This window comes from Fistularia commersonii, chromosome 7, assembly GCF_037954325.1.
Source record: "Fistularia commersonii isolate RoL2024-O1a breed Wild chromosome 7, RoL_Fcom_v1.0, whole genome shotgun sequence".
NCBI classification, from domain to species: Eukaryota; Metazoa; Chordata; class Actinopteri; order Syngnathiformes; family Fistulariidae; genus Fistularia; species Fistularia commersonii.
This window is the reverse complement of record NC_141290.1, coordinates 2,099,236-2,126,111: the sequence shown is the minus strand read 5'-3', so window position 1 is coordinate 2,126,111 and position 26,876 is coordinate 2,099,236. Positions and strand designations below refer to the sequence as shown.

The 26,876-nt window shown below is 44.7% G+C and overlaps 1 protein-coding gene across 1 annotated transcript in view; it reads right to left on the bottom strand.

The window, feature by feature from the left end:
* Window positions 1-26,876, bottom strand: part of ptpn9a (protein tyrosine phosphatase non-receptor type 9a) — a 42,375-nt gene that overhangs the window by 6,921 nt on the left and 8,578 nt on the right. Inside the window, exons 2-9 of the mRNA XM_086149077.1 lie at window positions 19,492-19,635; window positions 10,405-10,494; window positions 7,707-7,831; window positions 6,374-6,479; window positions 4,272-4,382; window positions 1,989-2,305; window positions 1,059-1,146; window positions 848-917 (exon numbers count right to left, since the gene is read on the bottom strand). Coding sequence (XP_086005203.1) covers window positions 848-917; window positions 1,059-1,146; window positions 1,989-2,305; window positions 4,272-4,382; window positions 6,374-6,479; window positions 7,707-7,831; window positions 10,405-10,494; window positions 19,492-19,635 — 1,051 coding nt within the window. The remainder of the gene's footprint in view (window positions 1-847; window positions 918-1,058; window positions 1,147-1,988; window positions 2,306-4,271; window positions 4,383-6,373; window positions 6,480-7,706; window positions 7,832-10,404; window positions 10,495-19,491; window positions 19,636-26,876) is intronic.

Genomic DNA, 26,876 nt, shown 5'->3' with positions numbered 1-26,876 from the left:
CCCATTGCCAGACTCTTGCAAAGTTTGGAGCGGCTATTTTCAAAAATACCGCGGACACTGGTCGGCAGTTTTCTTGCAAAAAAAAATGGACAGAAGCAACAAGGAATGGAGGACCGACCAAGAGGTCGAAGCTCTTCTGGCCTGCTTTGCCACAAAGGGGTTTCCAGGGCTCGAAGAGGAGACATCAACATTTTCGTCCGACATAAGTTTGGATTTAGCAAACGGCTAATGGGGTTCTTCCCGTGAAGCAGTGCAAGAAGATAAAACACTCCAAGCGGCTTCCACTTCCATGTTGTCTAGTCGTCCCCGGCTTCTTTGCGGTGAGTAGTTTTTGAGCACGGTGCTAAAGGACACACCGGCCCCTACCTTGGTTCCTTACTGCCTGTGCAAATGTAGAAAACTAAAAAGTTCCTACTTCCTGGAAAGGCTACTGGAAAGGCTACTTCCTGGTACCAAATTCCAGTTGGACACTTTTCTGTCCGAAAGCAGCTGTAGTCATAGTGTCACTGATCTGTTATGTTATCCGATTTCACGTTTGACACGCATTTCTGGTCTGCTTGATGTCTTTTTCGGGTGTTGCCTTGTTCACTGCGGGGTGTCTGCTCGCAGATGTGTAAAATGTTTGTTCGAAATTTGTTCGGAATCAGAATCAGACGTAACGATCGGGGTCCGGATACACAACATACCGCATATTAAAACAGCCGGGCAACATGTGGTTCCCAGTTCCGCTTGTTATGGTAGTAATAGTAGAAGTTGGGACGGATCTGACGGCGTGTTACTTCCATTGAACCTTTGAACATTTGTCATCGAAAATTTCCATTCGGCGCAAGTTTCACAAACGTGTTACCTTGAGTGCCGATGTACGCGTTCTTCTGTTTGTAGCCGTCCATGAAGCTCGCGTTGATGTAGTCGGGTCTCTGCGGAAGGACATTCTGTTGTTACTGTATGGCATACATGTCTTGTGGATAACATTTCTGTTAGCGGCAGCTGGTTGCCATTTGGCAGATTTCTTTTCACGGTCTTTTTATTTAAGTATGTCTTTCTTTTTTGGCACAAACCTCGTTCCTCCTGGGTTTCAAGGGAACTCGGGTTTGATCGAGGCACAGCACATCCCCGTAGCGATTCCTCTCCAGGTTGTAGGCTGCTCTGCGGACAGTTACACCGGAAAGGTTACCGCTGACGCATCCGGGGTGAGATGGATCACAATTACAAAACCAATAACTTGATGTGCATTCTTTTTTAATTGCTGAGGCAATGGATGAGGAGGTGACGGCCATACGTGTCCATATCAGGGATGCCCAATGTGTCCATGGTGATCTACCCGTCAAAACAAACTACTGCGCAGCGTATGAAATAGCTGTTAGCATACCCTTCAGCCCCACTGTGGCGCCGGCACTACGGAACAACCAATCTGAGATCTCGGTCCGAGTACCGTTCCACCGATGATTCTTTGGAAGTCAGAGAAGCTGGGCTATTGGCAACGACTGACTTCATCGGGGTAAGCGAACCTCCCAAAATGGACAAAATGTGTTGTTCTATACATGTTCATGCTGTTATTCAAGGTAGACAATGTTTATTTGAAATATAAAGTACATTCACTTGATATATACATGTTTTTAAGTATAGCCTTTTTATTGTTGGTAGATCATTTTGACTTGGTTGTTTTAAAAGTTGCTCGCGAGCCAAAAATAGAGCAGGCACCCCTGCTTTTTATGACTCATGAATGACAGGGAATGGTTATCTTTGCGGCCCTGCCATCCACGAGCGATGGTCTAAGGCAGGGGGTCGGCATTTCATTCATTTTTAAAATGTAATTCTAAATTCGAAAAGACTGTGACGATCTTGTAACATCTAAAGTGGAAAGAGTTCGTGGTGCCGATTGCTGCACTTTTGCATCAGCAATAAATCAGATGATCAAACAGATTATTTTTATGAAATGTGTTGCGTGGCGTGATGATGAACTCCCCGTAAGATGCCAGGAAACTCACTGAGCGCAGTGGAAGGTTCCAGGCGGCAGCTCCCTGCGGAGCTCCTCGTATTCCTGATGGACGCCGAAGCGTTGCAGCCGACCGAGGTGCGTCAGCAGCTCCTGCGGCCGCATGGACTCCGACCCCGGCACGTGGATGGACGTGTCCTCCACGGGGATACCGACCAGCTCATCCACCGGGTCCACCTGACCATTCTGGCCTGCCAGGAGCTGCTGGTTCCAGCTGTAGGCGTCCAGGGGGAGCAGGCCGCCGAGGTGCTGGGGGAGGCAGTCTCGAGGGAGGTGCTGACGCAACTCGGCCATTTTCACCATCTGGACCTGGAGTTTGGAGAGACCGCGCCCGCCAAGGGGCGATTCAAAAACCAGGACATACATGTTGAAGAGTTGAGTGCAAGATGGAGTCAACTTTTCCTTTGGGCTGCTCAACCGATCGCCTGCCTCACCCCAACTAACTTCATGTCCTCTTTCCCTCCATCCCTCTGGTCTTCCTCCCGACTTTCTTCAACCTCAGCGCCCTTCTGCCCACATCTTCACCATCCATCCCTTCTCTGTCCATGTCCAAACCATCTCAGCCTGACTTGCTGTCCCTCTGATGGACTCCTGATCCTCTCTATCCTACTCACTCCCAAAGAGAACCTCAACACCTTCATCAATTCTGTCCTATATGGAGTAGGAGGGTAAATCATACCAGAACAACCTCTGACTAAAATTGGAATTGTGAATGCCTGACAAAGGTACAGAACTCCAAACTCCAAAAAAGGTTCAAAACTCCAAATAGTACAGATAGGACATGATCCTCCTCTACGCTGATGCTGACCAGAAGATGATTCTGCTCCTTTCGAGGGATCACCCATTTCCAGCAGACCTCTAGCAGAAGCTACCGTCAGCTTCCAGGTGTCTTGGTCCTTTTTCTGTGATTTTTTTGGTTGTGCTACCAGACCCAACTTTAGGTCTTATTACGGAGTCCGCTGTGCCATCAAGGTGGCGGTTTGACATCGCAGCACCTCCTACGATGCTCCTTCAAGCCGTGTTGTCAAGAAGGTGCAGGGCAACATCGCCGGCCCCACAGTGACGAAACCTGAGATCAGCGTCCCGAATCCTGGTAATGTTCCCCAACTTCTACGGACTCCTTGCTGGACTCCCCCAATTCAGTCGCTCTGTGCTCAAAGAACAACTCCAGTAGGCCCATCTGACTTGACCAATCCGAACCTGTGGATTTTCCTGGCCATCAAAAGGTCTTTCCCTAGTTGCCTGGTTGTAGGAGAGGGTGAGGTGGGGTAGATGGTTGGCTGCGGCGACCCATGAAGGGAGCAGAAGGTACCCCTGCAATAACCTCATGGAGGTACTCAAGGGGGCAATGGCACTCGAGGTGGCCATTTTTACAGATTTACAAATTTTACGTCCTCGTGTAAATTTGAGCGATGAAAGACAAGCGGCCAGAAGGAAAGGAGAGGTGGAGAAGACAGGACGGAAGAGTTTTCTGGTTTGGAGACATTGAGGAAGAGCCAGGAGGCAGCAGAGGTGAAGATATGGACTCTTGGGGAGTGAGGATGGAGAGGATCAGAGGGACAGCGCAGGTTAGATGCTCTGAAGATAAAGTAAACTCAGATGGTTTGGAGACTTCAGGAACCTTCTCGGAAATCAACAAACTAAAGAAGAAGGCGTATTAGAAGTACTTGAGGCCAATATGGTTCAGAGCATACCCGCTCTGAAGGTGACGATAGAAGGATGCTGAAGGAGGTCTTGAGGAAGACCACAGAAGAGGTTTATGGCTGGAAGGCAGTAGGAGAGAAGACGGTTAGATGGTGGCAGGTGATTGGCTGAGGGGACCCTGGGAAGGAGCAGCCCAGGGAAAAAGAAGCAGATGTACCTTCACAGATTTGGAACCAAGATAAGAAAACCGGGGCAACTGAAACGAATCATTGTGTTTTCATTTGCACATTTGTGCAGTCGCCACTGTTTAGTCTTTGGGACGCTGCACGTCTCCGTGAGCTGTTTGGTGTAAACTCTGGGGCAGAATTATGGGATGTCAGGGACGTTATTCAAGGACACTCGAGTGAAGACGGGGAATAAGGAATGTGCAAATACCCCAACATGGTAAACAACTCGGTGGACCTCCTCCAGGCCCAGAACAACAACCAAACTACACCTTCTTCCTCTGGGAAACTAAACCACTCGCGGTAAATGCGGTCCACTAACATCTGCCAGGAGTTGCGACCCCGGGGAATACGTGAAGGTTAGATTGGAGAAACCTGTGATCGAATGATCGCTTGCGGATAGTTACCCTCTCCCTCAGCTTCTCCTTCAGGAGGAGGCTCAGCAGGTTGTAGGGGACCCGGAACCAGACGGGGGCCCCGACGATCAGCACCTTCTTGAGCCTGGCGGGGAACGCCCCCTGGTGGAGGGAGACCGGGGGCGTCACAAACTTCCAGGAGACAATCCTGACTGCTAAACATGCGCTATCGCCGTAAATTCCGGCGTTTAAACCGATATTTTCTTTCCCCGCACGCTTTGAGAACTAAGGCTTTTACAAGGATGCGGCTAGTTTAGGGATTTTTAAAGGTTAATTAAGGTACCTTCCTTCCTGTGTTTGGTCAAACCTGCTCGCGTTTATGATAGGAAGTAGAGCTGCTGCAAAATTGTGCAAAATTTGCGTTATGTACCATTAGTTGTAGATGTTACCGTCATTTATTGAATTAAAAGTTTGCAAAAAAATATTTCCTGTAACATCTTTCCGTGGTAAAACATGTCACTGCTGTGACAACTAAATTTATTTTATTGTACTTTATTAGTCCCTTGAGGGAAATTCCTTCTCTAAAAGTATCTATTTTCTCGGGCCTTTTCTCAAAACATTTTGAAGATAATGCGAAAATGAAATAATATATTTAACAAGAGAAGCAAAAAAAAAAAAAAAAGGGAATCACATGATCATTTTCTTTAAATGCTAATAAAATGTTAAATAAAAGAATCTGAAGAAAAGCGGATTTTTGTTTTCCTTTTTCTCAATTTCTTATAAAAGCTCTTCTAAAAACAGACGAACATTAACCCTCTCGTTCTTACGTCATAGAGAGACATACAACTATGGGGTAAATAAAGTATTACTATATTATTCTAATCCATTTTTATCCTCGCTGTTGTCTTAGTACTTTTAATGCTCTTTTTTATTTATATTTATATTCATATTTATCATTATAGTTGCGCTGCTGTAACAAATGATGTATTTTTATTATTATTATTATTGTTCCTATCTTTCAGACACATACAGTCATTCATCATATTTATCCTAGTTATTACCATCATTCTGTTATTCATTTATTTATTTTTTGTCTTCATACTTCTAATTGTCTCTTTTATTTATATTTATGATTATATTTATATCAATATTTATATTTATTGTTGCACTGCTCTGACCGATCAATTTCCCCTATGGGGATGTTATTGTTTTTGTTATTATTATCATTATTATTATTACTACTCACATTTTTCAGAAACATCCAATCATTCACCCTCTCATCCATTTTTACTCTTGCTGTTGTCTTAGTACTTTTTAATGGTCCTTTTTATTTATATTTATATTCATATTTATCATTAAAGTTGCACAGCTGTAACAAATGACCTATTGTTATTATTATTATTATTATTATTCCAATCTTTCGGACACATACAGTTGTTAACCCTTTCATTCATATTTATCCTTGTTATTGTCATAATATGTTATCTATTTTTTGTCTTTGTCCTTTTACTTGTCTCTTTTATTTATATTTATATTTATATTTATATTTATTGTTGCACTGCTGTGACCAATGAATTTCCCCTATGGGAATTAATAAAGTATTATTATTATTATTATTATAAATACTCACATTTTGCAGAAACATCACCCTCTCATCCATTTTTATCCTTGCTGTTGTCTTAGTACTTTTAATTGTCTTTTTTATTTATATTTATATTCATTTTTATCATTATAGTTGCGCTGCTGTAACAAATGATGTATTATTATTATTATTGTTATTATTATTATTATTATTATTATTATTCCAATCTTTCGGACACATTCAGTTGTTCACCCTTTCATTCATATTTATCCTTGTTATTGTCGTAATATGTTATCTATTTTTTGTCTTTGTCCTTTTAATTGTCTCTTTTATTTATATTTATATTTATATTTATATTTATATTTATATTTATATTTATATTTATTGTTCCGCTGCTGTGATCCACGAATTCCCTTTGGGGATCATACAGTATTACAATAATAGAAGTATTATTATTACTATTATTTTCAGAGACCGTTCACCTAATTTCCATATCCTGCATGTGACTATTTGATGGATTGAATTTTTTTTGCGTCCCAAAAAGCAGTCGGAGCGTCCGTTAGCCTCGTACCTTCAGCAGGTTGAGGATCTTCTTGCTCAGGTCCAGCTCGAAGTTGGTGTAGTTGGAACCCGCCATGTCGTAGATGAACACCAGGCCGTTCCTCTGGGTTTCAAAGCTGCCGAGGCAACGGATGCGTCACGGAAGGGACTAGTTTATCCAGTTTAACTAGTCTCATCATCGCTTCACAGAGGGTAAAACTCCCGACGAAATCACATAACATTATTTGCAAAATATATCTAAAAACTTGATTCATCCCCCCCCCCCCAAAAAAAAAACCCAAACGAGTGCAAAATAAATTAAAATAAAAAAAGGAAAAATAATAAAAATAGTGAAATAAAAATTGGAATAAAAGTAAAATTATTATAAAAAATAAAAAAAAAATCAAACAAAACTTAAGCAGGACAGACGATCGAAACAATTGCAAAGACATTGTTTGTCATTTGATCTGCTTTCGAATCTCACAAGGAAGCACAAATAAATAGAGATTAATATATGAGCAATGAATGTAAACAATACTTAAAATTGATTAGACAAGTTAATTTTTCACTTTCTAAAGTGTCTGCTCTGAAGGAGTGCCGACGCATCCGATTGGACGACGCTTGTCAAAGCGTGACGGCCTTTTTCGGAGTTACCTATCAGTTCCGGGTTTCTGAAACTAGGCTAGGGCCTTCTCTGCTGGCCTAAAAAATATCTGAATCACAGACTAATTTTGTACATGAATCCTTTAAATAATGGAAATTTAAATAACTCCAAATGATCTGTACCCTTCCGTTCATAACTCTTTATCTGGCTGTGCTGCATCCAATCATGTATTTTCATATTAAAGCATTTAACCAATCACATTACAGCCATTATTTGTTGCTAGGCAAGTCAAAGAAATCCGCCTGGAGGTCTGCGGAACTAGATTCACAGGCACTCTAGCAAAAAATAAGATTAAACTGTTGCTTGAACCTATCAAATTTTGAGTTGCCACACCAAGGCCTTCTAGAAGGCTTCGCTAATGTCAGCGTGTTAAACGACCCTTTGATTAGATAGTCAAAGAGCTAGCAGGCTGCTAGCGAGCTGCACAATCACAAATTTGTCAACCCGCGCTAGCTGAAGGAAGAGAAATAATTGCCGATTTATCGTCCAAGCCATTTACAAGACTGACTTTTCAAGAAAAGCTGGACATCGTTAAGAAAGGTCGGGCAATTCCAGAGCTAGCAGTGACGAAAAGCATTTAACAAGATGGTTTTTTAAAGCCATAAAACAGTTATTGAGGATTGGATTGATAAATTGAGCCCCTCTGAAGGCCTAGGTATCAAATGATATAAATATTTGTATAAATTAAGGAGTGGCTAACCTCTCAACGGCACGGTCCAGGAGGTAGAAGAGTGCCTGAAGCACGACGTGGTTGCCTGTTTTGTTGGGATGATGCAGTTTGGCTGTGTACAAGGCGATGGAGGCCCCCGAGGGATCACGAACACTCTGGAACACAACCGCGGCATGGGGTTAGCATTTTAGCATCCTCGGTGTTCAAAAGAAAAACAAAAAAAACAAAGAAAAAAAAGAAAAAACAAACGAAAAAAAGGTTAAATAAAAGGAGATAAAATAGAAGGACTCTCTCCGTCAGATGTCATTTTGAGACAAAGACGTGACATTATTCTCCAAAAGAATATTAAATCTTCGTTCAACCCAAAAACACTGAGGACTTTTTATTTTCTTTAAAAAAAAATTGCAAAATAACTTGAAACTATGAAAAAACATGTTAAAAATAATCAAATAAAAGTCCATTTAAATAAAAAAACAAAACAAAAAAAAACTCATTCACATGTTATTAAGACATAGACATTTGTGGATTTCTACATTATTCTCAATTTAATGTGAAACCTCGATTAACCCCCAAAAACGTTCAAGTATCTGGGAAAAAATTAAACTATAGAAAAAAACTAATAAAATAATGAAATAAAAGTACATTCAAATTAATAAATATCACTCATTCACATGTCATTGAGACGTAGACACTTGTGTATTTCTACATTATTCTCTAATTGAATATTGAACTTTATTCAACCAAAAAATTGAGGATTTTTTAATTTCATGAAAAAAATGTGCAAAAGAAATTAGAACAATAAAACTGAATGAAATGATCCAATAAAAGTACATTAAAGTAAAAAAAATTAAAAAAAATCACGAATATCAGACATAGACATCTGTACAAAAATTTAAAACAAAAATTGAATTCACTCCAAAAAACCTGGGGATTAGATTATCTAAAAAAAAAAAAAAAATGTGCAAAAGAAACAGACCTAAAAAAAAAATGTAAATAACGAAATAAAATCGCAAGAAAAGTACATAAAATAAATTAAAATAATTATAACTCATTTGCACGTCATACAGAGACCATTCACTCTCTCATGTAATGCATTTTATGTCTCCAATGAACCTCCTGCTTAGATTTTGCACTCTGGGAGGAAATCCTAGAGTGCAAAGGCTACTTGAAGGTGCAGAGAAAGCGGAATCGCCGAAGGATCTCGTCCCTCCATCAGAACGTGAAACCCTATTTTGCCCCCTTTGCAAGAAACGGACAAAGCGCGTCTGGAAAGAAGGTTCGGCAAATCGTCGCGATCATATGTTTTTCATTGAAATCATGTGGCGCCTTGAGCCACTTCAATGAGGTCAACCGGGTTTCGGAGGCGTGACGGCGGAGGAGGAACCAGGAACTCCCGACGACCACACGGGGGCGCTTTAGCGCCGCTTAGCCTCGGCGCCTTTTCCGCGGGGGCAGCTCTCCGCGATGACGCCGCCGCCCCCTCAAGGATTTCCCAGAAAGGGCCATCCGAGGGCTCCGCGGGAACGGGGCGGATGCTGGACGGAGCGCGGCAGAGGTATTCCGACGCCCTCCTTCCTCTGCAGGCGAACATGACGCGCGTTCTAGGACGCTAAAAATACACCCGGGCAGGATGTGAAGCGGCTGCCGAGGCTGGAGGGGGGCGACGCGAGACGTCAGGCGGGGGAATGCGCAGCATCGATGCTGATGTGGCGTGTCAGCGGGGAAGGAAAATGGGAAGTGGAGTGTGTGACAGTGTGTGTGTGTGTGTGTGTTGGGGGGGGTTCCTGTATCAGCCGACAAAAAGCTACATCTAGCTAAAGGGAAGCGATTATCGCGGTTATGGATAAATAATAAGCTAACGTTCAGAATATCTTGCTAGAAATATGAATTTGAACTCATTTAGAAATTGTTCCTCCACAACGTGGACATTTAAATGTCACAAAGAGACTATTTGCACATCCTTCAGGGGTAAACAACTAATCACCCTCTCATTCACCTGTTATATAAACAACCAACCGTTCGCCCTCTCATTTAAATGTTATTAAAAGACAAAGAACTATTCAGCCTCTCATTCATTCGTCATTGACGTACAAACACTCATTCTGTCGTTGCTAGTAGTGTAGAGACTGTTCACCCTCTCATTCACGTCTTTTTCGAAACATATCGCCATTCACCCTCTCATTCACATGTCAAGACGGGACAAAAAACAATTCACCCTCTCATTCACATCTTCTCGAGACACATCCCGTTCACCCTCTCATTCACACGTCTGTGCTATCTAGATAGCCTGCATGTCTCTATCGGATTCCTTTGTACACTCTGGCGGAGCCTATCTTCGCTGTGATTGGCTGAGAGGCGGTCACAGGGCCGCATTGGGAGACATTCAACCGTTCACGCGTCACATCGTCCAACCAAATGCGAGCATTCATCCTTTCATTCACACATCTGGGCACTGTTGGGTTTCCGGTGAACCTCCTGCGTGAGTTTGGACTTGCTAGAACATGCCATCAAGCCGAACTGCTAACCGCTAATCGCTAACCCCTGTGCCGCGCTATTGATATTAAATATGAATTTTATATTCAATATACAAATCTTGTTTTCAATCCATAACCTCGACGTTTCCCTGCAACCCAGAGGACGAGCTGATCTCATATTTTATAAAAAAGAAAATACACTTGTTTTTATTAGCATGCTATGTAGCTTCTGTGAGGAGCCGCCGTGGACCTACCAGCACGGTGAACTTCCCGCTCAGCAGCTCGGAGCGCAGCGGCTCTTCCTGAGGCTGGAGTCGGACGATTCCTTCTTTAAGGCGCGTTTCCTGGAGACCAAGAAGAAGAGGAGGGGGGTTACAGAAGGAGAGGAAGCTCGGCGAACCGATCCCATTTCTGTTGCGACTGTTGGATCGACGGCGTGGAGAAGGAATGAATAAATTAGCCTGTCCTAGGCAAATGGAGTATGACTGACATTAAAAGCCCGTCCAAGTTGTTTTGGCGATACATCTCTTTGGTGGAATTTCCACGCGAAAGTACCGGTCGGGGAAGGAGAAGTGCTGGATTTCACAACCTTTTGTCTTGACGCACGCGTGTGCGTTCATGCTAACCGCTACGATAAAAGGCTCGGAGGTTCAGAGAAGTACGTGGTCTCGCAAGGAAACCTAAAACTAGTTTAGCGAACCGCGGCGCGGAAGGCTAATCCTTCTCCCAAGTCACATTTGAGCCATTCATAAACCAGTAAGATCCTATGCTGGTGATCGGAGCTACTTTGCTAATAACTGTGCGCGGCGGTAAGGGAGGGTCGGGGGGGTAAGAAAAATCTGACGGAGCTATTCAGGTCATCGTGAGTCTGGGAACTCAAACCAGATCGGAGCAGATAAATGCCGTTTCTGCAGCAGAACGGCCCATTTTGGGACGAACTAGATCCTCGTCTTCCCCGGCAGGCTTTGCCGTTCGGCCTCGTGAAAAAGGCAAGTTGAGATCGCGCCTTGTTCTCGGGCCAGAAACCAAAGTGAGGACCGGAGACGGTATTTCCAGACAGTGTTTTCGGTCCCATAATTTGAATTTGTGTTGACGGTGAAAACTGGGACATGTGATTTTACGGTCTTTATCTGAAAGCAGATGGTTGTCTGATTTAAATCTTTTTTTTTTTTTTTGGACTGAATTGCCTATTTAGATGGTCTTGTTAGAAATGCTGGACTTGGCTTTCGCCAGAATTTCAATAAAAGAAGAATTACTACATTTACGAAGGACAATGTGCTGGTTATCTGAAATGTAATGTAATTTGGACATTCGTTCATTCATTAGCTACACCGCTAATCCTGCAGGCGGGGTCGTGGGGGTGCTGGAGCCGATCCCGGCCGTCACTGGGCGAGAGGCGGGGCTCCACTTTAGACCGGACGCCAGCGGGTCTTAGCGCCGCATATAGAGACCATCAACCATTGACACGTCATATAGACACATGCAACATTTAACCATTTAACCATGACATGCAGCCGTTCACTCAATCATTCATCCCGCATCTTATTCACACGTCATATATGGACATGCAACTATTCACATGTCATATATGGGCAGGCAACCATTCACATGCCATATATGGACATGCAACCATTCACCCTCTCATTCACATGCCATATATGGACATGCAACCATTTACATGCCATATATGGACATGCAACCATTCACCTTCTCAATCACATGCCATATATGGACATGCAACCATTCACATGCCATATATGGATGTGCAACCATTCACCCTCTCATTCACATGCCATATATGGACATGCAACCATTCACATGCCATATATGGACGTGCAACCATTCACCTTCTCAATCACATGCCATATATGGACATGCAACAACTCAACCGTTCATTCACATGCCATATATGGATGTACAACCATTCACCCTCTCATTCACATGTCATGTGGACATGCAACCATTCACATGCCATATATGGATGTACAACCATTCACTCTCTCATTCACATGCTATAGAAACATGCAACCCTTCACTCACTCCTTCACATTTCAGGCATAAAACCATTCACTTACATGTCACAAGAAACATTCACCCTCTCATTCACACATCAAACATCCATTCATTCACTTATTCATCCATCATAAAATGCTAATCCCACGTCTTATATGGACATGCAACCATTCAGCCTCTCATTCACACGACATTTCGAGACGCACAACAATTCATCCACACGTCATCATTTACCCTCTCATTCTACATCTACCATCTTCTGCAAAGACGTCCAGGAAGGTGTGGGTCGGTGATATCCGACCTCAGGCTGGAGGAGGTCCAGTTAGAAAGCAGTTTTTTTAAAAGTGCATTCCCTCTTCAGGTGCTGACAGAGCAAACATTCATGCCTTCCAGGATTCCGCATCACATCCCATATTTGATTAGGTTATTGCCGTTAAACAATTATAATGTAATTGGAAGCAGCAGTCAACCAGGGCTTTTCCCCTTTGCATCTCAACCCCTTTGCCCGGTCTCCAATTACTAAACTTCGCATCATTTAATCGCTTATTACGGACACAGACTCGACTGTTTTGTCTCCGGCGGGGGGGGAATTCCGTCAATATGGGGCGGCGTTCAGAATATTTTCATTGTGGAAGGTTTAAAAAAAAAAAAAAAAAAAAAAAAAAAAAAAAAAATTAAAAACAAAGAGACAGTGGCCCCATTTATGAAAAAAAAAAAAAAAAAACGGAAAAAAAAAACATTATTTCCAGGAATTTGCAATTTTCCTTATGAAAAAAAACAAAAACAAAGGCCACCAGTGGTGATCTGCAGGTGGGCGACCCCTGCTCCCTGCTCTGAATTATTTCTACAGGATTTTAAATAAAGCGGACTTATAAACAAATTAATCAAAATTTTTTGAGAAAATAGCAATATCGGGATTGCCGTAATTTTAGGACTGCTGAGCACTGAAAATAACAAAATAAATACATGTGTACATATACACACCCCACGTTGTAACATGAGATATTTACACAGAAACATTTTTTAGCTGTTAGCTGATCGCTAACTTCGTCTTCCGTCTGCACGCTAAAACCATTCAAGTCGTCTTCTTCCGTGTCGGAATCGAACGGCCACAAAATTCATTTTCATCGGTTCGATGTGACGAGGTTAAATGTTTCGGTGGCATGACGGGGGATAGCCCAAAAAAATCCATAAATTAGCCACATTGTTGTTAAAGCCGCAGTGTGAAAAAGGTCGCGGCTTATAGTCCGTTAATTACGGTAATTCTTTTTAATGCAGTTTAAGAATTTAAATCCCAGGTTGCAGGGGGGTTGGGGTTGATCTCCTACAACCGTCTTGCCAGGCGTCCACCATTCTTAACATTTTTTTTTTTAATATTAAAGCTATTATTTTATCATTTCAGCTATTAGCATACAACTGTTAGCGCTACTAGTAACAGATCACTCGTGCTTGACGCCAACCGGTCGAGGCAGAAGGCGGTTGTTTCCTGGCCGCCAAGAATGTTGGATTTCTGTGGAAGATCGGCGGTCCAGAACTGATTTGCCGCCGTGTACATAGAAGAAGATTCAAGATTTATTGTCATTGTCCAAAAGGCAACAAAATGATGTATGGAGCAACAACACGGCGTAGTTTGCTTCCTGAATTGGAGAGTATAATATAACCCCAGTGTAAACATTTAAGCAGTTTTAAGCAGTTTGAGGATTTGTAAGCAGTCGTTATCTTGAGTTTAAGGGTCTTATGGCCACAGGGTTCAGGCTGTTGGCGAGTCTTTTTGTTCGGGGCCTGGATGGAACTGTACCTTCTACCTGCGGGCAGTGGGTCCTACAGGTGCCGAGCTGCATGGTGGCAGTCAAGCGGGATGTTCTGCACCGCGGTGTAGATGGTACTGATCTCTGGGTCTGAGTCCCGGTGATTTTTTTGGAGTACCTTCTCGTCCACTTTTGCGGAGCTTGAAAACCACTGGTCGTAATTGTTCCCCAGCGAAGGCGACTCGTTACAGCAAATGGTCACCACTTATTAGCGCTATAAGCTAGGCGACTCGTTACAGCAAATGGTCACCACTTATTAGCGCTATAAGCTAGGCGGCTAGCTTCTAACCCGGCCATTGGGAGCAGCTTTGGGGTCTGGTGTCTCGCCCAAAGACTCTTTGGCACTGAAGCCAATGGAGGGATGTCGCTGGAGGTCCGGCGACTGACCCGCAACCGACCCAGGCTAAAGCTCAGTGACGCCCATGACCTGCCCTGCAGCAACCGGCGCCACTCAGGCCAGATACAAAACAAACCCGCTTGGCGGTGGGACTGAACCTGGACCATCTCCAATGGATGGCAGCGGGGAGGTTGAAGGGCAAACCGGGAGCTATCCTGGACCATCCTTCGCGCCCCCGGCACCACCAGCCCAGTCCCGGTGCAGAACCGACTGGCATCTGTGTGACCACGACCTCACCACCTCACCCGCTAACATGTCGTGTTTTAACTCTGCTGTCTTTTTTTTTATCCTTGTTGGTCTCAGCCCGCTAGCATCCTGCCTACTGTTGTTTATTTACTTTAGCCGTATCAATGCTATTGTCACTCTGTTTACGTTGGTGTTGTCTGTTTTTTTTTCCCCCATTCTGTTGTCCATTCTTATCCTTGTTGTTGTTGTTCTCTCTGCTGTCTATTATTTGTTTTTTTGGCTATTTTCAAATTGTCTCTTCATTCATATTTATTGGCACTTATACCTTTATAACAGTGACAAAACGCAAACAAATGCTATCTTTTAGCTTGAAATGAAACGCTGACTTTAAAATCCCGATAATCCGGTGAAACGTGCAAATCAATAACGTCGCGGGCACACGGAAGCCACCGCGCAGCTTTTAGCAACACAAGTTAGCATATCGTCGCCATAGCAATCACATGATCCGGACATACAAAACTCACATTCAACCAAATACCAAGATTTAAAACCGCAACTCTGCAGCTGTGTACGTCCAGCACACATGACTGATCAGATCGGAGATAATATACAATAATTTGAAAGTACTTCCATCAGCTAAAATGTACACAAAGGAGTCATTCAATCCTATACGATCACGTGACCCCGATCCAACCAATGGGGTCAGAGTGTAAACCCGCGTGCTGTCGCTTCGCTAGCTAACGCCGCTACTTTGCCGTAACGTCGACGACAACGCCGTCACTCGACAGGAATGTCAAATTTAAAAACGCCGCCCGAAGCGACCATGAAAACAACCGCCGACATCTTCATCCCTTTTTTTTTTTTTTCCCCAAAAAAAGGGCTCTATAAATAAAATCGATTCGGTTGTGTTTAATCTTGTGCTGACTCTCGGTCCCGCAAGCCCTCCCTCCGAAACTTCATCCGGTTTTAAGCTCTCTGGAAAGATGAATAAATCCCTCCTGCTGCTGTTTTTTTTTTTTTTTTTCTTTTGGTGTCCCTGGCTCGGGTCGAGGCTTCTGAAGAAATGGTCTTGACGAGAAAGTACTTGTGATACAAGTAGAATCGCGTCAGATCGTTGCATCTGGTTCTGTGGAAACGTATGACTGTGTTCGCTGGGAAATGAGAAATTGCTCAAATCTGGGAATGGGTTCAATCTGTGGTGCAACGGATATCGGTAAAAATGTCGTCCGGCGTAGCAACGCGAGTCACGTTGAATCAGAATTCGCAACACAGATGTCTCACCAGCTTTTTACAGGTCGGGACGTGCGTTATTTAAAATGGTTGACTGACTCCCGACATTCCTCCACGAGCGAAGTAGTTGGGCAGAAAGAAGGGGGTTCGAGGCACAAATGACGTCTTGGAGCAGCGACGAGAGTTGTATGCTAATAGCGGACATAATACATTAATAGCATAACAGTAAAAACAACAGTTGACCATACCAGAGCTAGCCTAGCGCTAACTATAAGGGAAAACCTGTAGAGCGCGGTAGCTGAGCGCTACGGCCACAACAACAATGGACCGTACCAGAGCTAGCCTAGCGCTAACTGTCAGAGAAAACCTGTGGAGCGCGGTAGCTCAACGCTACGGCCACAACAATGGTGGACCATACCAGAGCTAGCCTAGCGCTAACTATAAGAGAAAACCTGTAGACCGCGGTAGCTGAACGCTACGGCCACAACAACGGTGGACCATACCAGAGCTAGCCTAGCGCTAACTATAAGAGAAAACCTGTAGGGCGCTGTAGCAGAGCGCTACGGCTGCAACAACAATGGACCATACCAGAGCTAGCCTAGCGCTAACTATAAGAGAAAACCTGTAGAGCGCGGTAGCTAAACGTCTTCTGCCACAACAACGGTGGACCATACCAGAGCTAGCCTAGCGCTAACTATAAGAGAAAACCTGTAGACTGCGGTAGCTGAACGCTACGACCACAACAACAGTGGACCATACCAGAGCTAGCCTAGCGCTGACTATAAGAGAAAACCTGTAGACCGCGGTAGCTGAACGCTGCGGCCACAACAACAGTGGACCATACCAGAGCTAGCCTAGCGCTAACTATAAGAGAAAACCTGTAGAGCGCTGTAGCTGAGCGCTACGGCCACAACAACAATGGACCGTACCAGAGCTAGCCTAGCGCTAACTGTAAGAGAAAACCTGTAGAGCGCGGTAGCTCAACGCTACGGCCACAACAATGGTGGACCATACCAGAGCTAGCCTAGCGCTAACTATAAGAGAAAACCTGTAGAGCGCGGTGGCTAAACGTCTTCTGCCACAACAACGGTGGACCATACCAGAGCTAGCCTAGCGCTAACTATAAGAGAAAACCTGTAGACCGCGGTAGCTGAACGCTACGGCCACAACAACGGTGGACCATACCAGAGCTAGCCTAGCGCTAACTATAAGAGAAAACCTGTAGACCGCGGTAGCTGAACGCTACGGCCACAACAACGGTGGACCATACCAGAGCTAGCCTAGCGCTAACTGTAAGAGAAAACCTGTAGAGCGTGGTAGCTCAACGCTACGGCCACAACAATGGTGGACCATACCAGAGCTAGCCTAGCGCTAACTATAAGAGAAAACCTGTAGAGCGCTGTAGCAGAGCGCTACGGCCACAACAACAATGGACCATACCAGAGCTAGCCTAGCGCTAACTATAAGAGAAAACCTGTAGAGCGCGGTAGCTAAACGTCTTCTGCCACAACAACGGTGGACCATACCAGAGCTAGCCTAACGCTAACTATAAGAGAAAACGTGTAGAGCGCTGTAGCTGAGCGCTACGGCCACAACAACAATGGACCATACCAGAGCTAGCCTAGCGCTAACTATAAGAGAAGACCTGTAGAGCGCGGTAGCTGAACGCTACGGCTACCGTTCCGCTCTTAGAGACTCCACAAGTAGCCCGGGAGCGTAGCGATGCTGCTGGCTGGAGGGTTTAAAGAGTGACGTGGCTCACGCTATCCAACATGCTAACATCCCAAACCCCCGGAGCGGAGCTATCATGATCGTGTATCATTCAGGCTGAAGACCACCTAGCTCGAAACCCCGGCTCCATTTCAACAGAGGGCAAAGATGGCTCAGGAAGGGTAGAAAGGATCGAGATAATATCTAAAATAGAAGATCATCGGCTGTGACGGTTTCCCCAGCCGGCCACTGAAGCTGTTAAACATTGATGGACGTCGGCCGGGAATGTAGGCCACGGCATTAATTCGATATCAGCCTGTCCGGAGCCAACGGTTTGAAAGCAACGGCAGCTGATATTGATAAGCTGAGCGGTAAACAAGCCAGATCCCAATATCCGCTGGCATTCGGTATTCCCGGGATGTTGACGTTTGGCGAAGTGTGTCCGATCCAAATCGGGACAAATATTTTAAAAGCGATAATATATAACCCTTAAGGTGGTTATCACGGCAAGAAGGTTCAATTTTGAAGTCCCCATGTTGTCCTCGAGTCTGCCTGGGGTGCCAAAACATGCAACGGATTCATTGGACGCCTTACATTGACAAGACGTGTGGAAGAGAGGGTCAATACTTGTATGCTTCTATATGTCGCCTTGTAATCAAGTGGCAACCGGTCCAGGTTGTACCCTGCCTATCGCCCAATCACAGCCGGGATAGGCTCCAGCAACCGCGCTACTCTGAGCGCAGGACAACGTCCCAGTTTGTAGAAAAGTATTATCTATCCGACCTCCAAAAATCCAAGTACGGATCTATTACCGACCTGTCAATGCGACTACAAGCGGTAAAACGATCTTGAAAAACAGATGTGAGCGAGCCAGGAGCGTGAAGTTCTTGACTTCACAGTTTATTTATCTTCATTTGTTTAAGATTCGAACGCAGTAACATCAAATCTTCCATCCAGACAGTCATGTAAAAGCATTCAAATGTCCAACCGCACCGCGTCCGTGAGTGTTCCTGGCCCGCGGCCACATCAAGAGTTAACTGCACCCGAGGTAAGACTCTTCTGACTCAGTCCTGACTTTGAGCTGAGTCAAACAAGAGACAAGATTGTGGTCACGGAGAAACAGAGACGTATAAAAACGGCACATCTGTGAAAGTATATGAGCTCATAGGAACAACTATGAACGTTTTTACGATTGGAATCTGTGAAACTCCACGTGTCAGTGCCGTCGGTAACAGAAGAGTCCACTCGTGGCGGTTAAAGGGAGTCGTAGAACCGATTCCTGTAGAGTAATACGGTTACAAATACACAAACCTTTGGATGGGGGAGTTGTTTACATTCATTCAGCCGTTGTCTGAACCGCTTAAGGCTCATTTATGCTAAATCGGACGGAGCCTTCTGCCCGTCCTCTGCGTTCCCTTCCTGTATGGTTTTGGGGAGCTAGCGGATGCCGAGCCGCTGGAGAAGTACCGCCGGAGTCGTGATGGGGGCACTGTTGCGTACGCTCGAAAACAGGGAAGTAGAAGCCAACACGGGGAGAAAGAATCCTTCGTCCACATGCCGACACGAGTTTAACGTCCGCTAGCGACTCCATCGTCCCCGTTTGCGTCACTTTCTTGGAATGTACAAGCTCGTCCCCCGACGCCACGTTTGTTATTGTCTGAAAGCTAACTTGGGAGTGAACTCTGACCTCTGCACTGCCCTCTAGTGGAAGTTTTGGCATCGTAAAGCACAGATGGGAAGTCACATGAGCATACATGAGCCTGTGTCCTATCAGAAAGGCCCGAAAGGTCAGACTCAAACCAGGGACCTTCTACTGTGATGCTAGTATGCTAATGTTTGTTTGCATTCAAAATGGTTGCAGGAAGCTTTAAAAAGAATGATAAAATTCCAGTCAATAAATCAGTACACCAGCCTCCTTGTCAAGTCCTTTTTGTGGACCTGACTTGTATGTCTCAGCTTGAGTTAAGTTTAACCCCGCCCCCGTGGTTCGGGCTTACCCTGTAACTGTGGAAGAGTTCGATGGCTCGGAGGACGTCGAACTTGCGCGCCATGAGGAACTTGATGGCCAATTCCTTGGACAGTGGCGACACCCCATGTTGACTGGTCCACTTGTTGATTTCCTCCAAAAACTGCCTGGTGGCCTGAAAGAGATGCAGATGTGGTCACAGAGGCTCTTACCCTTGAAATCACGGGGGTTAAGGAAGTGAAAGTCAGCCTTATGATTGTGGACGGTTTGTTTGAAATGTCTCTTATAGCGTCCTGCTCTACTTGGGTCCGGGGACACAAGTTTTGGAAGTTTCTCCAATTTGTCACGCCAACAGAAGCGCCATCATTCCAGCTCCGTGGGAGGACGCTAATTACAGCGTGACCGATAGCTCGTCGTTGGGCCAATTTCAAATCGGCCCACGTTATGAATGCTAACGTGGTGGAAACGTTGGGATCCCGTCAAGGGCGGATCGTGTTCGGATGTTAAGCACCGTCCCATTTAAGGGACGTTAGCATAAGTTAGCATAAAAATCTGAATTTGTCATTGCATGGATTATTAACCCCCCAGCCTTCCAAAAAAGGGAGATAGGTTGTTTCTGTTTCAGGAAGGAGGGGTGAGGAAGATGCTCACGAAACGATGGTCGAAGTCGACGTAAGTGCAAATTCTGCTAACTTTTAAGGCTTTCATTCATCTTGGGATTAGCTTACGCGGTTTAGCTGGCGCTCATTCAGGCGCTTCCTGCAGACCTCAAGAGTTCCCGAGCCGGCACCCGGTGAATTGTTTAAAAGGGCGACAGCGGAAGCGGTGAAAGCGCGCGCTTTCAAAAAAAAAAAAAACAGGGTTCCGCTTCTCGGGGCGTGCATGGGAGACAGGAAGTCCAGTCCTGGGATTCCACGGCTTCTCAAGGAGCACAAAACCATCACTGACGGGTGCCGAGTCCTGCAAAACAGGATGCTACTGTCTCTCCCCTGGAAAGCCAGCGCTTTCAAAGACGCGGCGGAGTGAAGCTTCTGCTCTGTTCTAGCGCCTTAGCATGCAAGGGACGCCGGGCGGCTGCACCTGACGGGGCTGAGGACCTTCCCTATACGGTTCTCCGGGGGGGAAAAAAAAACAAAAAACGTCAAAAACGGCATTTGCGGATGTCTTCCGAGAGGCTTGGAGTCCAAACCCGACTCGGGAACGCCGTTGAATACACAGAAATCAGTCCTACGGTGAAGCGTTTACCAAAAATAAGACAAAGATTAACTTTTTTGATCCCCATGGTGGAATTTCTTTTGTTACAGCAGCTTAACGGTTATAGTATCGATAAATATAAGATAAGATAAGAACAACTTTATTAATCCCGAAGGAAATTGTTGTGCCACAGTTACAAAAAAAAATAACGGTAATAAATAATAAAAAGAAAAAGGCAGAATTAGAAATAAAAATAAACTGTAAAGTGTCTCAGTGAAACTATAAAGTGTCTTAGTAACAAGTGAGGTAAGGAGTGCACAATAGTATGATAAAAGGAAAAATTGTAGTTTAGCTGTTATGAAATGAAATATTGCACATTTGCACAAATATTTGTATTTTGTACTTTTGTAATTGTACTTAAGACCTTAAAACACTTGATAGCCTTAACCTTGACAATTTATATTTTATTGTACTTCTTATTCTCCCTCCTTCCTACTATTATCTATTACTGTTATGTTTTTTTGCTTGAAACTCTGGCACAACAATTTCCTTCGGGATAAATAAAGTCGATCTCATCTCATTTACCAAAAATAAGACAAAGATAAACTTTATCAAGCCCCATCGTGGAATTTCTTTTGTTACAGCAGCTTAACAGTAATAGTATCAATAAATATGAATATAGATAGAGACAATTACGATAAGAGAGAACGACAATAACGTCAAGGATAACAATGGATGACAGAATGGAAAAAAAAAACAAAAAACAAGGGTGACGATAGGCAACCAAAACGACAACATCAGGGATAAGAACGGAAACAGAATGATAATTGCGATGACAAAAATAAAAATAAGCAGCACGCGAATGGGCCGAGACCAACAATTTTGGACAATGATTTGTGTCGTTGATTCGGTTTCCCCCTTGGATTCATGTGGGAACGTTTTTTGGCTTCAGGAAGCGGGACGTTTCTTGGTGCAGAGGTACCGTGGAGTCCTGAGGCCATCTGAGCTCCGACGCTAAGGCACGGTGTTTTTGCAGTTCCTTAGTAACTCATGCTAAGTAGATATTCCTAAATCTTAAGCCGTTCCTGTTACCGGTTCCGTCTTGTGGACCGCGTTGCGCCATTTTTAAAAACCGTTGTGCCCGACGGTTGCACCGAGGAGGCTCTTCTGGCTTGCTACGCCGCGGAGGGGCATGTTCGAAGGCAGCTAACGGCTAACGGAGTTCGAAACGGCGCAAGGAGGAGGTAAAAACACTTTATTTACACCCAGGTGATTTTTTTTTTGGCAAGATGGCGGGCGGGAGGACGCTAGTGCATTTGGCTGCCGCTTCCCGCTCTCCTACCAATCAACCAAACCAAAGACAAAGGCTCACCTGGACAGTCTCCAGCAAGCTACCAAACTAGCTTGCCGACCTGAGCAGGCTGGCTGGCTAGCTAGCCTCACAAAACTCCAGATCCCGACGGCGACCTGAGCAGGCTGGCTGGCTAACTAGCTAGCCAGCTAGCCTCTCGAAACTCTGGATCTCGATGGTGACCTGAGCTGGCTGACTGGCTGGCTAGCTCGCCGGCTAGCCTCTCAAAACTCCAGATCCCGACGGCAACCTGAGCAGGCTGGCTGGCTGGCTAGCTAGCCGGCTAGCCTCTCGAAACTCTGGATCTCGATGGTGACCTGAGCTGGCTGACTGGCTGGCTAGCTAGCCGGCTAGCCTCTCAAAACTCCAGATCTCGACGGCAACCTGAGCAGGCTGGCTGGCTGGCTAGCTCGCCGGCTAGCCTCTCAAAACTCCAGATCTCGACGGCAACCTGAGCAGGCTGGCTGGCTGGCTAGCTCGCCGGCTAGCCTCTCGAAACTCTGGATCTCGACGGTGACCTGAGCTGGCTGACTGGCTGGCTAGCTAGCCGGCTAGCCTCTCAAAACCTCCTCCTGCTCCACCATCTTTCCCTCCACCAAAAATCCATCTCCGACATCCAGCTCCAGCACTTGCCTCCTCACAGCAGCACGACACTCAGCTGCTCACCGGCGAAGCTCCTCCAGCTCGTCCCTGGACTGGCGCTCATCGCCACACTCTGCAATTTGGACTTCTTCCCAATAATTCTGTGTATGTTCTATTCCTTCTGTTTTTTTTTACTTGTGAAGCGTCTATGAGTGTCATGAAAAGCGCTATAAAAATCCCATGTATTATTATTATCATTATCATTTATTAGTCGTCTTCTCTTCGGTTTATTTTGGAGTGCGGCGCTGTGACATCATCCGTCTTCAAGTGTAACCAAATGCATGGCGTTTGCCTCTGATGGATCGTCGCGTTCCGTCAATACGCCTCTCTCTGAGCGCTGAAGGCTAAGGGTGTGCTACGTGACAGCGCTGGATCACGGGCCATTAAAATACCTCTATGGTCTGGTGGTGAGCGTTGTGCAACAGTTCATCTCTGCACGCATCCAGAGTTGTTTCACAAAGCTAGTAAACGCTGCTAAAGCCGCCTCGAGTCCCATTCGCACCCGATCGTGCAAAGAACGGTGACATACCGGACGTCTTCCGTTAGCAAGCCGTGCTACAGGGAAGTTGCCCTGTAGCACGGCTCGCTAACGGAAGACGTCCGGCCGGATACAATGACCAAGTGTCCTTGAGCGAGATCCCCGAACCGCTTCGTCGCTCCGAATCCCGCGCTATCCGGCGATCCAGCGGATTAAATTTGCCTGAGACCGAAAATAAATATGAGAATGAGTAGCGTCTTAAACTGATGTCATTTCCGTCATATAAGCCTCAACGGCTAAAAATAAATAAATAGACGTATCGAATCGGTTAGCGTGCTGCTTCAAATCACCACTTTGCTCATTAATTATTTCTGTGTGTAGAAACTTAACTCAAAAAAATATATGTATATCTTTTTACAGATTATACTTTCAAACTTAAGATTTTATTTATTTTTTAATTCTTTTTTTTTTTTTATCGTATTTTAAGCTAGTCCTTGTCTTGTCCTTGTGTGTCTTGCTGCTGCAAAATAATTTCCCAAGCATTTAAATAGATTTTTTTTTTTTTTACTAAATTAAAAATGTATTATTTTTAAAATATTTTAAATTATTATGAAAATTATGAAAGTAAATACATTTTTTAAAAAAAGGAGTTTAATAAAAACATCCACAAATACGTACTGGACATGCTTTTTTCCGTAACAGTTTTCCGTGTAAAAGTGCATGTTACACGGCTGATGAATTATTGTATGTCTCGACAAGACTGTCTCAGAAAATAAGAATATTGTGATAAAGTTCTTTATTTTCTGTAATGCAATTACAAAAACAAAAATATCATACATTCTGGATTCATTACAAATCAACAGAAATATTGCAAGCCTGTTATTATTTTGAATATTGCTGATTATGGCTTACATCTTAAGAAAAATCCAAAATCCTATCTCAAAAATTAGAATATCATGAAAAAGTAATTTTTGTTTTTTCAATTGCATTACAGAAGATAAAGAACTTTATCACAATATTCTAATTTTTCTGAGACAGTCCTGTATATGTCATATGAAAACAAAGAGACAATGGCCCCCATTTAGGAAACAAACCCAGAGCAAAAAAAAAACAAAACACAAAACACAAAACGCTTATTTGCGTGAATCAGCAATTTTCCTAAAAAAAAAAAAAAAAAAAAAAAAAGATTAAAAAAAATAATAAAATAAGGCAAACCCATGCTCTGAATCATTTCCTAAATAAAGCGGACTTAAAGAAAATGGATAAAAACTTTTAAAGCAAATAGCAATATATTTGGTATAATTATATCTTCTGGACTGTTGAGCACATCTGAATATAATCTCTGCCGGCTAAAAACAAATAAATATATGTGTGCATTTCTAGTCTGTTGTAACATAATGTTTTACACAGAAATACTTTGTAGCTGTTAGCTGATTGCTAACTCGGTCTTTAAAGTAGTCTTCTTCTGTGTCGGAATTGAACGGCCTCAGAATTTCACTGGTCCGATGTGACGACGCTAAATATTTTGGCGGCGTGTAGCTCTTTAAACCCTCCCAAAAAAAAATCCATAAATTAGCCACATCGTTGTTTAAGCCGCAGTTTTCAAAGCCTGTGAAAAAAAGTAGCAGCTTTTAGTCCGGAAATTAAGAGTACAACTCCTGCCCCCTCCCCGGGCGACTGGCAACAAATGGAAGTTTGGAACGAGGCACTTGCAAAACTCCTGGCATTGTAATGTACTTTGTACTGCTTCCTCTGAGCCATTGACTTTGTACCTTGGGTATCTTCAAAAAGCTAGTTGTGCTTCACTGACCAAGGAATGCTGCTCTGCAAGTACATCGGACACCCAGGGCGCTTTCACAGCGTGGGTCTTTTTCACAGTTCCAAGTTGTCGCCGAGATCTGATGGCCTGTTTACATCTGGGTACGAAACAAGAACCCGGTCCGACGCCCGTATTTACACTTTGCGGCTCGCGTGGAAGGGAAGTAATTCTGATGGTAAATAAATACAAGGTTTCTGCTTGTTCTGCTTTTGAAAAGCGCTCAGAGCCTTGTCCTCCGTCGGCCTTTTCCGTCGTCTCCGGCGGCAGCTCCGTGAACGTTACGTCACGTAATAGGCCAAATTTGCGTCGACGTGGAGCGTCTAATCTGTCCGAGGAGATGACAGAGCCGCTGCCAGAAATGGGATCCAAAGTGAATTACTTCCAAAAAGACTTTGCTCATGTTTCTAGTCAGCGTCACATGGGAGGAAGGAAGAGGCCCGGAGGAAACGAGCAAGGTCATGTGTCAACTTGTGGGCATCTTGGCGGACAGGAAGACGTCGGCGTGCGGCCTTGAACGAGACTTTCCGACTTGTCAAATAATCTGACGCGAGAACCCCGAACCCGAGACGTACGCGGCGTCGGAAGGCGAAACGCCGCATCGAGCATACCGCAAAGGGCATACCGCAAGGAGCATACCGAAAAGAGCGCCGCCTCTCTTGGATCGAACTGAGCGGTCTTTGTTGTCGCGGCGATCCTTTAGCGCTTGCCAAAGATAACTTCCTGTCAGATGGCTGTCAGGTACGCTCGCGTTTCCAAGATCCCAGTGTCTTGACAGCTGCTCGCTCCCTTTTAGCCTTTTAAGGAGAGCCTGCCAACTCCAGGCAGTGACCCTCTGTTCCGAGAGAAGCCGGTCGTGTTTGGTTTCTCTGCACTCGGGGCCACATCCGCAGGAGCGGAATTCGAGGATGGACCGATTTGTTTTTCATGACAAGCGCGCAGCACTGCAGTGGAAGAGTCACTGCGGAGGAGTTACTTATTCAATTCCACCGGGACGCATAAATATTTGCCTGACCCGCTCCTGTTTCCCTGAAGTTCTGGATGATTCAAAAAAAAAAAAAAAAAAAAAAACACTCGACCGGGCCGAGCGTCGGCTGACTGCGGTGACGACAGAGGTAAAAAGTAGAACTTAACATCACAGATCTTATTATTTCCGCATTTTTGCTTGTTCCGGAAACAGTCTACTTCCCGGCCTCCCAGGTTGTTCCTTTACGAGGGTTCCTGACTTCCCGGCGATAAACCAATCCACCGTTCTTTCGGGGGTATTCGGATCGCGCCGAAGCAAGCGGGCTTTGACAAGCTTCTGATCCCAGTGTCCAAAAAAAAAAAAAAAAAAAAAAAAAGTTGGGAAGTACTCGCTGGAAAGACGGTAAAGTTGCAAAAAAAGTCCCTGGACATCAGGAAACCAATCAGTGCCGCGCAAGACAATAATCTTTTAAGGTTATCATTCTTATTATTATTGATTTTATCGAATACATTTGCAGCATCAGGTTACTTCAGGTGATCAAACATCCACCGATTATGTCCGTGGAGGTTCTAAGTCATACGAGTCATGGTGAGTTCAGATGTACTCTACTAGAAAGGGCAGAGCAGGGTCTACTTCCACAGGAGCCTGAGGTCCTTCCATGTCTGCAACAAACTCCTGCTGATGTTCTACCCCGTCCGTTATGGCCAGTGTGCACTTCCATGGGTGGTATGTCGGGGTTCTAGAAAAAGAGATGCTGGATGTCCGGGCAGACTGGTGAGGAGGGCAGGGTCTGCGATGGGCAAGGAGTCTCACCACAACAACCGAGAGGAAGACCCTGAGCAGGATGCACTCTACTCGGCACAGTGACCGCCGCCCCCTGCAAACCATCTTCACCAATCAGAGGAGCTGGTTCAGCTACAGGAATGAAAGTTAGTCGCAGCGAGACGGAATATATGGGTGTGAATGAG